The 12,623-nt window shown below is 36.1% G+C and overlaps 2 protein-coding genes across 3 annotated transcripts; one reads left to right on the plus strand and one right to left on the minus strand.

Annotated features, from left to right (window-relative positions):
- Nucleotides 1-6: 6 nt before the first annotated feature.
- On the minus strand, nt 7-9,708 carry LOC125067012 (major facilitator superfamily domain-containing protein 8). 2 transcript variants are annotated; one of them, XM_047675377.1, is made up of 7 exons: nt 9,296-9,708; nt 5,194-5,218; nt 4,975-5,142; nt 2,821-3,147; nt 2,419-2,665; nt 1,557-1,803; nt 7-1,351 (listed from the first exon to the last, which is right to left on the minus strand). In XM_047675377.1, the coding sequence occupies exons 1-7, from the start codon at nt 9,491-9,493 to the stop codon at nt 1,079-1,081; spliced, it is 1,485 nt and encodes a 494-aa protein (XP_047531333.1). In that variant the 5' UTR covers nt 9,494-9,708; the 3' UTR covers nt 7-1,078. The 2 variants fall into 2 exon arrangements, with proteins under 2 accessions (XP_047531333.1, XP_047531332.1); XM_047675376.1 differs by having other exon boundaries at nt 4,975-5,218.
- Nucleotides 9,709-10,371: 663 nt separating this feature from the next.
- On the plus strand, nt 10,372-11,403 carry LOC125067032. Its single transcript, XM_047675409.1, has 3 exons — nt 10,372-10,535; nt 11,027-11,184; nt 11,280-11,403. Exons 1-3 carry the CDS (start codon nt 10,490-10,492, stop codon nt 11,334-11,336), a joined length of 261 nt encoding a protein of 86 aa, XP_047531365.1. The 5' UTR covers nt 10,372-10,489; the 3' UTR covers nt 11,337-11,403.
- Nucleotides 11,404-12,623: the final 1,220 nt, after the last annotated feature.

Consider the following 12,623-nt stretch of genomic DNA (forward strand, 5'->3'; position numbering starts at 1 on the left):
GAGAGCAGGCTTCCAACAACAACATAGTCTTACTTCAATACATCGCATTTATTAAAATAAAACATTATATTTACCCTGTTGTGTATTTTATTGCTTAAAGTATCACCTTAAAATCCCTTAATCTTACAGTTTAACAAAGATATGGCAAAGATCGCGTTGTTTCATCTGCATGGCATTGCGAACGATAACACAATCGTGACATGTTAAATACGTTCGAACAGTCGTATAAAAGTAATGAATAAAACTATTACTTGTACTAATTTTCTGAAATTATGTTTGTATTTATCGAAATGTATATAATTAAAATATGTATTTATATTGTCTCAAAAATAACATATCTATATAAAATTAATATAATAAATAAAATACTTCGTAAAATTTCTTTATAATAAGAAACCAATTTAAAGTAAAAAAATATCTTAAGACCCTGTACAGTCCGCCTTTCCCTCCTGCGCCACATGTCTCAATATCAGTGCCCTTATTACCTACATATCAAGTTGGCACGGCGCACGCGCATTGCTACAAAGGCTCACACTTCACGTTACTATCGCTTGCAGGTGGGAAACGAAATGAATATTAGTAGCTCAGTGTGGCGCCGACCTTATGTAATATTCTTAATAAACACTCAGTCTTCTGACCGTTTCCTCTTAGCTTGATCGCTCGTCACGACTAACAACAATCTGATGGTTAGCGTCGATATAGCTTAAATATAATTATTGTGGAATTTAACCTGACTTTACAGTGACCCTACGACCTTCAAAATATCTCTACAAACAAAATATCTCTAGCGACTGCCATTCGTGTACGATGATAAATATCACCTTCGTACAGATTCTATACAAAATAACTCAATACACTCACTCTATAACACATTTTCAAAACGGTACATATTTTTTTCTCAACTCGAATGTATCTTTTCATTCACATGTAGGAGGTCGTATATTTAAGTATCTAAACGTGAAACAAACTATCACACGACATCAGTGTCACAATTATCAAACTATAAACTTGTCGTCTATAGCCCATATATGTCACACTCTCGATCCGAGAGCCGAGAGTCGCCCGACCGGCGCGCCCGTCACGCGGCGGCGTCGGGCGCGGGCGCGGCGGGCGCAGCGAGCGGGCGCAGCTCCCGAAACGGCGCGGGCGCGGGCGGCGGGCGCAGGCGCGCGTACACGAGGCGCAGCGCCGCCAGCGCCGCGAACGTGAGCGCGGCCGTGCTCGCGAACGTGGCGTCGGGCCCGCGCCGCGCGTACACGGCTGACACGAACACGGGCCCGAGCGCGCGCGACACGCAGCCCGCGCCCGTCAGCACGCCCATCCACACGCCCTGCGGCCGCGGCCCGAGCACCTGCCGCACGCCCACGCTTTACTTCGACGGAACTCTACTCCGTTACAGAACTCATTTCGTTTATCCGAACTAAATTATGGGATGTAAAATGTTAAAATGATTTATTTAAATTAATTTGAGAAAGGAGCAGTACGAGTTGACTGTGTGACGACATAGAGAGTAAAATTAACACACGTGACATTTCACATATGAGTGACATATATACCTTTGAGAAAATGGTCTGAATGAGCGTAACGCCCAAGGGGTACCCGATGGAGACGCACGTGTAACCCAGCAAAAACTGCGTGAGGGAGATTCCACGAGAGGTGGCACACCAAGGCTGTGAACTCTGCGGACACCCGCCTCCCGCTTCCAGCGACTCCGGCGCCAGCGGAGGAGGACCCGGGCCCCACGGAATGCAGAATACGGAAGCCATGCCCGTTAGAAGAAATCCGCCCCACAGCAACAACGCTCTGTTAAAAGTTTTATGGATATAAATTAAAATCAAAATCTTATGTCAAAAACACATTGTTAAATAAGGCATATTACTCGATACAAGATTATATTAGAAATAAAAAAGCGTGGACTAATGTGTTGATATCTGTTGATATCCAAGCAGAATATATATAAATTAATTGTACTTTATTGGCATATACTGTAATAAATATGTGGAAAAGAGTAACTACGGAGTTTCTTGCCTGTTCCTCTTGGTAAAATCTACTTTACGAACCGATAAGCAATTCAACGCGGTAGGATGACTATTCTAGTGCTTTATTGGCCTACTTGATTAAAGAATATTTTGATATAATAATAAAACGTCATATCACCTATCGTGAGGTCTGCTAACATTATTTTTAAGTAAACCGTTTGAAAACATTCAAACCTACATTTATAACACATAGAACCAAGTATGTAAAACTAAAACGTTAATTTTAAAATGTTATTACCAACTTAACGCCACCGGCACATGCGAACTCCGACGTAGACTAGACGGGTACATGAATAATCCGTTTCTTTAAACGGAACGTGGTGAGTTTAGGTTCAATTTTAATTTAAAGTTAAAACGAATATTGTTAAGACGTATGTACCTCTCTTCAAAAATCTTCGTGAGCGGGGCAATGAGTGCAAACACCGCGCAGGCAACTAGAGCCCCAGCGCTCATGAGCGCGCCCATGTACTCCAACGCCTGTTTTTTGCTCCACGCAAACTGGTCCATGGTCAGCGACGTGGCCAGGGTCTCCAACAGTACGAAGTTGAACACGAGCACGAAAAATGCAGCAACCAATGTCCAACTACTCACGTAGTCAGGTTTAATCGCCTTTAAAGCTTCTTTCTCTATTAGGACATATTTTTATGTATTTGTTTATATTATTTAAATAATTACTAAAATATTTTATTATTTATTAGTGTTTAAAATATTTTAATTTCAATGAATACATCCAAAAAAAGTTCCATTGTAGAGTTCTACATAATACAAATGCCTGTCTCACCCGATTCTTTTCCTTGGGCGAGCATTGCTTCTCGAGCTGCGATTTTCTTCTCTTTGAAGCAAAAAGGCAGAAAGAGTACAAAGTTGATGAGGCCCAGTATTGCGTTGATCCAGCCGGCAGCAGTATACATGTCGAGGCGCAGTGGCTGGACGTAGGAGCCGGGAGGCGGGTACGGCCCTCCGGGACCCAGAGGCGCGGCGGCGGCCTGCATCGCCGGCCCCACCACGAAACCCAGCACCTGCGCCAGCGAGGCCCCCGCCACGGCACGTGTCCGCTCACTTTCGCGAGTGGCGGCCGACAAGTACGAGCGCGCCACTGCGACGTTTGCTGGAAATATAACAATGGAATGGATGGAAGACTATTGAAGCACAACAAATAAAATACATACAAGGTTCAAGTATAATTCTATCATTAGTCATATCAATTATTTATTCTTCATTCAACTGAGTAAATAATATGTGATCACAAATAACGCAAATGATTTACTGAGTTGTCGAAACACCGAGTACTTTATACTGTAATCATCGAAATAAAAACAAATGTTAAGTATCAAAACGTATTTAAGTACTGCGAATATAATATAGTTTTGTATAAACATTTGACATTAATTTAAATTAAAGGAAACTGAAGGTCCATGCTAACGTGAGCACAAGCAGCGTCGACAATTTGTTAGACGTACCAACTAACAAGTCACTTTCTCGCGCGCCGCCGAGGAAGTGACTTGTTAGGTGAATCAGGAGCCGAATGTGAGCGTATTGTCGAGATGTTATAAAGTATAAAATCCGAATCTAAATATATTTGCAAAATTGTCTTGTTTATTGAATGCACGAAGTATTTAAATTTATAAGGTTCACTGTCGCCAATCAATACATCCTTTATAATGTATGTTCGTAAAAACATTAATTTTATAAAAATTGTGATGTGTTTTAAAATAAGGAACAAACATAACCTTGTAATTAATTTCAGCCGACTACACAGGGTTAGTGTTAGTCAGAAAAATCTATAGTTTGGTTTCCGTTTCTATACTATAGTATAATAAGACAGATATTTTTAACTTTTCCGATTCATAATTTCAAATATTTTTCAATAGAATAGATAGAATAGAAAAAACGCATATTATTTAACGCAAGATTATATAAGTAGATGATGAAAAAGCGAAAAGCTAATACTTGTTGACATCCAGGCAGGATTTATGATATATTACAAACATACATATACTGTTAACGTAACTTTGTTTTTTAAATGTAGGAAAAGACTAAATCCTGATTTTCTTGCCGGTTCTTCTCGGTAGAATGTAGATTAGGACTGGCAGCTTTCAATAAAGTACGTTTTGATTTTGATTTCGTTAAAAAACCGTTAAAGAACTTTTGTGTGCTAACGCTAAGGTAATTATAAAATTAAAGACTTTCGGTGATAACAGACCTTGGAAATGAAACGTTGGCCTTCAGGCCGTTTATAAAATAAATAACTCGTCATTCTAAAAAACATTTGTGATTATCTAAAAATTAAAAACCTTCGCTGAGTTTCTTTCATCGAGCCTTCTCAGGATTCTGTCTATTTTGAAATATCGGTTCAATATTTTAATAATCAATAAGAAAGTTTAATGCTTCTCAGCTGGATATTGATTTTGAAGTTTAAATAACAATAAAACCATATAGCTGAATAACAAAGTCTCCAGATAATTGAATATTAGTTATGTATTGGAGCCTCTGTACGAGTAGTTAATCGTATACATCGAGGTCAGAGAATTCGTTACGAACAAACATTGAATAATATATGGTCATGACAAACATGATTGCCCGGTGATTACAGGACGTTTTTTTTTTCTGAAACTACTTAATCTTCAGCTCGTTCGGCCTCGCGTGCAGATTGTAAAAAGCAGTTTTTAAATTTTCTGCATCAAACACAAACTGGTTTTAATAATTTCATGCATTTATCTACCGGTTAATAATGACAATTTAATCGCTTGCCACTATATTTCCTTTTGTCGAAACAATTAAGTACATAGTAAGTACACAATATTTAATTATTTATATTTCTGTCTTTACCAAATGATTTCTAGATAGTATCGTCATCACATCGTTTGGGTGGTCGACTTATTCATCTTGACAAAAATTATATTACATCGAGTCAATGAGTAAGTAAATACTTTACCGGAGCTGATCCCAACGAGAGCCCGGGCTGCTAGCATCCAGTGATGCGCGTGTGGTCGAGTGAGGTGAAGTTGCGCGTACAACGTGGATGCTAGCACGAACAACGCTAGCGTCGCCAGCATGGGTGCGCGAGCGCTGCCGGCCCGGTTTGCCCACAGCCCGAGTAGCGGTGAGGCGGCCAGCTGCCCTAGAGGACTGGCGCCCACCGCTAGACCTAGCGCTTCCTTACTCGAGCCGGGCTGGAGCTGCAATATTTTAAGACAAAATGAACATGTCCTCCGACTTTATACTTTGAAAACGAACAGAATTTCAATATTATTTTATAACTAAATTTAAAATTTTGGTTTAGTCATGATGTATTGTTTACAAATTTATTACATAGCTAATGAATTTACCTTTAAAAGGTAATTAATTATTGCCAACAATGCAATTGTAATATCTTTTAAATACATAGAAACATTAAAATAATTTATACAAATATAGGTGAGCTACTACTACTAGGCTCTAAATTGATGAACTCAGTTGAGTACAAAAAAAGAGATGAACGACTCTACTTATAACCCTCGACTAGCGGATGCCACTGTTTAGTTGATCACTGATTTCTCTCGTTCTATTATCATAACATTATCATTGCATTGACATTCAAAAGAAGAAGACAGAATTGTTTAATTAATCACCGCCACCCAAGTACACGACATTTATAGGCAAAGCCGTAAGAGTGTAACATTAAGCCTCGTAACATTTTACCCGTACCCATAAAGTCGTTTCTTCCCACGTATAAAGGTTTCCATAAACCAATTCTCTTCAGAGATTAATATATACAGCGTCATATTGAACATAAAAAAATAATGAATACTTATGACATCGTACTATTATATGCCACAATATTTTTATGAAAAGGCCATATATTTTGTGTATTTTAACTGATCTCTCGTTCGTGTCAGTTTCGTCTTATTTATGAAATTATAACATCCTACAAAGGTACGCGCTGACTATTTTTAAAAGCAATTTCCCAATTCACTCGTGCGACCACGTCACAGTGCACGAACGGCCGGACGCGCAAGTAAAAAGAATCATTTTACATTTGTGAGACATTAGTCAAATACACAATATTTAGAACTTTATACGAGCGGTATGGTGTACATTATATTTTTTTCTAATTAAAATAACTATTTTTATGAATGTGTATTTCTGACAAAAATAAATTATAACAAATAAAAATACTTTTAAATTGTTTAATGATTCATTATCTCGGCGTAATACTCCCATAGCAACTATGACGTCCTCCCGGCAGATTCCGGTCATTCTCATAGTGGCCATTCTTCAAAACTGTGCACATAAAAATATTTTTTTCTATTTTCGGGATTAACAAATACTTCAAATTCTTTGTTATGGTAATTTGTTACAATAGCTAAGTTTCAGGATGAACAAAATACATATAATATACTCATAAGTTAAATAGCTTTTAAGTTATACGACAACGTAAGCGTAGAGATACTTGCCAAGCGAATGCTGCCAACACTTTGCTGAATTTGACATCAAAGATAACTTTGTATAAAGAATTACAGATCACTCGTTTGTCTGCAGACATGTTCGCGTCACAATGATATGATTATATAGATAGGTACAATATATTTATGTAAAAAAATTGGAAAACTTAGATGAAGTATTGCGAGTTAACTTACTCGCGATATTAATCCTTATAATAAATAAATAAATAACATAAATAACATAACTGATTCAGCATTTGGCGATTTAGACCTAATACAATATATCTATGGGATTGTACATATAATTCAATTCAAACACGTGAGACGTGCACTATGGTGCTCTACGGTCCGAGAATATTAAATGCTTTATAGGAACATATTCTAATATTTTGGGATAAAACCCTAATTTCACCTGCGAGAAAAGACGAGTAGTAAGTGTTACGCGGTAACGAGATATAAGTATGTGCTTACATCGAAGACGGTTTCAAATGGCTGTAAGCTATACAAAAGCTATAAAATATACAAATATTTGCACTGTCAATTAAATAAGTCAAGGTCCGGTTTGAAAACCGAGTAAGCAGTGCTCAAGTGACCAAACATCTTAGTTCATAGATAATCATAGAGGGTTAATGTTTCTTATAATGCCAATGACTATGCGCGTCGGTGACCACTAACCATCAGAAGACCTTCTTTTCAGAATGCATACCTATAACAATAACACTCTAGCTCGGCACAAAACTATTGTATATTTGCATATGAAAATTGGTAGGATTGGTACAAAGTAAAAGAACCTAGTCAATAACCTGGCATCTCGACTGGCAACTCGGATGGCAGCTCGCCACGACATGGTCTATATTTCAGGCAGCACTAGATAAGCTGCCGGAACTAGAGATCGTTATCGCGTCAATCACGCGTCATACAACTGCACTTTATTCAACAACTTGCGCAAAATAGATACTTTTATTATTGATAAGACAATTACAATGTAATGAAAATTACAGTACTTTAGTTGAGTACTACTTTAGTTTATTTTATATACTGTAAGTGAAAATTACAGAATTAAACAACAACAGGATCCCAGAAAACGTTCAAAATTATTCAATTATAAAATTCAAAAGAGTCGTTAAAGAGCGTTTGTGTGCTAAAGGATATTACAACACTAATGATTTTTTAGTTGACAATCAATAAGCAAGTGTAAACACTTCTATATTGAATAAAGATTTTTGACTTGACTTTGAAAAAAGAAACTACATTATTATTATAAAAACATACCTAGTGATTAAATCGAAAAATTGTCGCTATTGATGCGCAGTTTGATTGGTGAATTATACTTACTTCACAAATCACAATGTTATAAATATTTTGCAGTCAACTTGATTCGAGAACACGTAAAAAGACTGCCTCGTTGCATTTCACGTGGAAATGCCAATAAAAAGAGGTTTTACCATGAGGTTTGCCATAAGGATTTTCTGTCAAAAAAGAAGACTGCCATATCATACCATGGAATCTTGTGCTTGCAAATACTCTCTACGCAGCAACACAAATTTATGTTTGATTATGTATACAAACAAAGATAAGTTGTCTAAATGAAGCTTACCTGCAATATTTAAGTTTATAGTTTTGACCATCGAAAAATAAATAGGTACCTATATATTTTTATAATCAATTTTGGACAATTAACAGCTCCTCATTTAGTATTACAAAGCATGAAATGACTCTGAAAAAAGAGTGAGATGCATGCTATAAGACCACGGGCTCTTTCCTAAAAGAGTGTACACGTGGATAAGTTTATTTTTATTTAAACGCTTCTAATAATACATTATGATAACGTTGTGCTGCAATGCCGCCGCCGTATCCGAGTGCAGCGCGCGCGACGCGGGACACCGACGCGACGACGACGCCGACGGCTCGAACCGCGAACTTTGCCTTGCCTTTGTTTTTATCACCTCTGATTGCATTTGAAACTACGTGCCCTAAATCTAATAGTTGGTATCGTTTTTCAAACTGAGGAATTACACTTTACATTTATTCATTAAAAATAACTTTAAGATAACATTATTATTCTATAGCGTTCTTCGGTTGTATTTTAGTTAATTGTGTGTGACAAGGATTACAGAAAACCGTGGAAGAACTTTAACCGTTTAACTTTAAGATAATTAACTTTGCACGAGATGTTGTATATTCAAAAGCCAATTCGATTTATTGTAACAAATCCTTAACGCTTGAGGGATTTTGTTTGATATCAGATCGTCTGACGATAAATAACTAGACGTAACTAACCACTTTAATGCGAGGTCGTCATATTATTTTGCTTTTCTAATTCCATATTTTCAGCCTTTCATATGAATGTGAATTGTATATACCACGTACAAGTGCCGTGGCAATCGAGATAGCTATTTTATTGTGAATCCGGGGCAAACCAAACTTAAATAGGTGCCTCTACTTTACTATATATGTATGTGTGATTGTATTTAAATTATTGTTCAAATCAGGACCCAGTAGCTTAGTTTATCAATACAGTTTAAATGTGACCTGTGATAAGCAATTGTTATCAATAATCTTATCGTTACTGATGTGTTTTGTTAAAATAATTAGGTCGAAGCGCCTGTGTTTTTATTGTTTACCTACATATTACGATAATTACCCGTTGTATTGTAACTAATTACCATCGTAAATATTATATTCTATTACTTGTTATAAAATGTCATCATAAATACCTTTATATTTAATTATGACTTGATAAATCAAACTATAAAAACTTTTACATACAAATGACTCAATTCGAAAAAATAAGAAAATGTGCCATGATTGAGACCATTACAGTTGGTTCACCTTATCTAGGTATGGCCAGACGCCCGTCAGGACGATGCTGAACCCGAGGGACATCTGAAACATGGTGAAGTATATGACGTAGACGCTGCGCCACCGTTCGCGCCGTTCTTGCGCTGACTCCAGCGCATCCCCAGTGTCCAGCGCATTCGCACCCTGCGTACGATCCTTGCGCCCCACCAGACTCTTCAACCACTCCATATTTTTTCACAGGCAACGACCTCTCGTACCATCAGTTGAATTTATTATCATACCATACATTTGAATACACACTACCACTCAGCATTTCACTGCACCTAACTTATTTAATACAATGGTGTTGTACGATTTGATTAACCGTGCTCGTTTACGATCGACTTGTAAACAAAGGAAAGTAAACGGAGATACGAGCGCATCGTCCGTCGTGCTTACTTCACGCTATCCACATCGAGACTGGTATTAAAGAATTCGTTCGTTGGCATCATTTCCCTCTCTACGGACATACGTCTCATTGTGACGACACATACCTAAGCATAACTCGACTCTACTAACAACATTAAGATAATATTATTCGTTTCATAACGCTAACGCATATTAAGTTTATAAGTGGAATTAAATTATAGTTTTAATCTAAAATTAAATATTACAAGTAAAATAATGTAATTACTTCAATTACAATTGACTTCTAGATCGTACGTGAAGTAGAGCAAACTCTGCTTTCAAAGATAAAACGCCTTATAGTTATAGTTAGCTGAAGTATTGCTATTTATTTATATATGCATGCAAATCAAACATACTTAACTACTTCATTAAATTAAGATTTATGATATTATTTTACAAATGCATGAGGCTGTTTGAATAAAACATTTAATTTATATCCAAAGATTACGCTTTATAAAATGCTTAAAACCGAAATTATGCTTTACAAATCTCGATTTAAGAGTATCACAATTAATATTAAGAAATAACTACATTACTTTTTTCATAAAATAATCCTTTATAATAAATATTAATTTTTTATTATTTATTTATAGTACGTATTATATGAGTGCATAGACTAAAGACTGACAGAATGCAGTCTGTGCCTCTGTGGACTGCAAATAGTGAAACATTGATTTGACAAAAACAGATAACATCGATTTGGTCGCCCGACGTCCTGTGCTTCTTACTAGTGCAGTCTTCTTACGGATTCCGAAGTTTAATCAAAAAAATCTTAAAATGCTTGCTTCACGACCCATTATTTCCCGTTTAATGCAACAGACTGGTATGTAAGAGTTAACGACAATTTTTATATTAAATAAATCCATTTACTTATTTTCTATCTCTATAGTTTCATAAAATCTTTAAATAAGGTAATTCGTCGGTACATTATGATGTCACTATGCAGTTCTCCTTTCATATATGAGTACACATAATCCTTGTTACATAACACATAAAATAACCTAAAACCTGTTATCTGTCAATAGTTTGCCCGTAGTATATTTTCTATCACTCTATTTTCAATTGCCAGTATTGCCCTTATTTACGTTTTGACAAATTTTATAAACAAAGATTCAAAATATCAATATTCAGACAAAAGTCGTCAGATGTTTGTAGATTCTCGCTTGTTATCACTATTTGATACTAGCTTTAATTAACAAAATGTTACTCTAAGTAACCTATTGAGACAGGTGACTCAATCTTCCTAACATAAAATATAATTTTCTGTACTTGAAAGCTTAATATTAAAGAAATCAAATTTGTCTCGGCCCCTAGTTCGCCGCTACCATGCTGGACATGACTTCAAGCCACCCAGTATGGATGAGCTGCCCGTACCTCAAGGATCTTGGCAGGCACAATATGATGCTAACCAGCGTCGCTACAACTCCATCCTCCTCTTCGGAATTGCTTTCAGTGTGGGATCTGTGATCCTTGTAAGTTTCAATATTTTTTCAACAATATATCTATCTATATAAATTTTCTTTGTAATTTTGATTCTAATTGTAATTAAATGTATTTTCTATTTCAGGCAAAAGCATCAGGACTTCTTTACCTTAACTACGCTCCACCAAAATCTTTGGATTAAACATTGTTAACTTGTTTGAAATGTGATTTAATGGCTAGTTAATTTAAATATAGTGTTTAAAATATTATCACGACTTATATTTGACCTATAAGTACCTTCTAATGAGCAAACACATTCTGCTTAAAGGTAAAGCAACTAATATGAAAATTATAAAAAACATAGATTGAGATGTGGGGTTAACTTAGTATGCAATTATATCATTATTTTTTATTTCTTGTAATATAACGTCATATGTTTCATTACATTTAAGTTAACTACATTGACAGACTAATCTGCATCAATGTTCAAGATGTCTTTGAAATAAATATATTAACTAAGTTTTCATACTTTTTATACAATTTTAAATTGAAACCTATAGTTTAGTTTATTAACTTCATAACAATGTAGTATCATATCCTTAAGTCTATGTTTATATTTGTTTTTTTTTTTATGCCATTAGTTGGTGGACGTGCATATGGGCCTGATGATAAGTGGTCACCAACGCCCATAGACAAAGGTTCTGTAAGAAATATTAACCATTTCTTACATCACCTATGCGCCACCAATCTCTGGAACTAAGATGTTATGTCCCTTGTGCCTGTTATTACACTGGCTCACTCACCCTTTTAACCGGAACACAACAATACTGAGTACTGTTATTTGGCGGTAGAATATCTGATGAGTGGGTGTTACCTACCCAGATGGGCTTGCACAAAGCCCTACCACCAAGTATATACTGGAAAGGACCACTCAATTTTTTTAACGAAAACAATAAAAGTAATAAAAATTGGTTTTTACTAAAGATGTTCCGACGAGTTGGTAAAGCCGACTATCCAGCCGCATTTGTGCGACTATTGTACAACCAACTTATCAGTTAGTCGGCTAGTCGGCCACAGATTTAATCGAGACATCTCTAGAGTTTACAATAAAAAAAAATTGAAGCACAAGTTTTGTTATTCTTTTAATAAGGTGTTTTGCCTCCACGTGCCGGGGTGCTCCAGGGGCATTACAGATTCTAATCAGTTCCGCATAGATCTGATTAGGGTTATTAAACGATCTTGCGGAATATTGTTCTACTCTTAAGGTACCACGTGAGCATCTCAAACCTCTGTTATATAGTGTTGTGCTGCCGATCCACCTCTTCTAACGTTTTAGCGAACCATGTTCCATTCGCCCCATCATCGAAATGACTATGAGATTATTCATAAATTTCATTTTCCCGCTTATAATTTAAAATTTCTGGAGTTCTATTGTTTAAATTTTGTTTTTTTTTTATAATTTGTAGATAGCCTCGACATTTTTATTTAG

The sequence above is a fragment of the Vanessa atalanta genome, chromosome 10, assembly GCF_905147765.1.
Source record: "Vanessa atalanta chromosome 10, ilVanAtal1.2, whole genome shotgun sequence".
NCBI lineage: Eukaryota > Metazoa > Arthropoda > Insecta > Lepidoptera > Nymphalidae > Vanessa > Vanessa atalanta.

Bases quoted from the DNA above. Each gene is read 5' to 3' on its own strand.
- LOC125067012 (XM_047675376.1), bottom strand. From the start codon at position 9,493: ATGGAGTGGTTGAAGAGTCTGGTGGGGCGCAAGGATCGTACGCAGGGT. The intron at 1,804-2,418 runs GTACATACGTCT...AACTTTTAACAG, and splicing joins ACGAAGATTTTTGAAGAGAG to AGCGTTGTTGCTGTGGGGCG. The intron at 1,352-1,556 runs GTATATATGTCA...GGCGTGCGGCAG, and splicing joins TTCAGACCATTTTCTCAAAG to GTGCTCGGGCCGCGGCCGCA.
- LOC125067032 (XM_047675409.1), top strand. From the start codon at position 10,490: ATGCTTGCTTCACGACCCATTATTTCCCGTTTAATGCAACAGACTG. The intron at 10,536-11,026 runs GTATGTAAGAGT...CTCGGCCCCTAG, and splicing joins CCGTTTAATGCAACAGACTG to TTCGCCGCTACCATGCTGGA. The intron at 11,185-11,279 runs GTAAGTTTCAAT...TTTCTATTTCAG, and splicing joins GTGTGGGATCTGTGATCCTT to GCAAAAGCATCAGGACTTCT.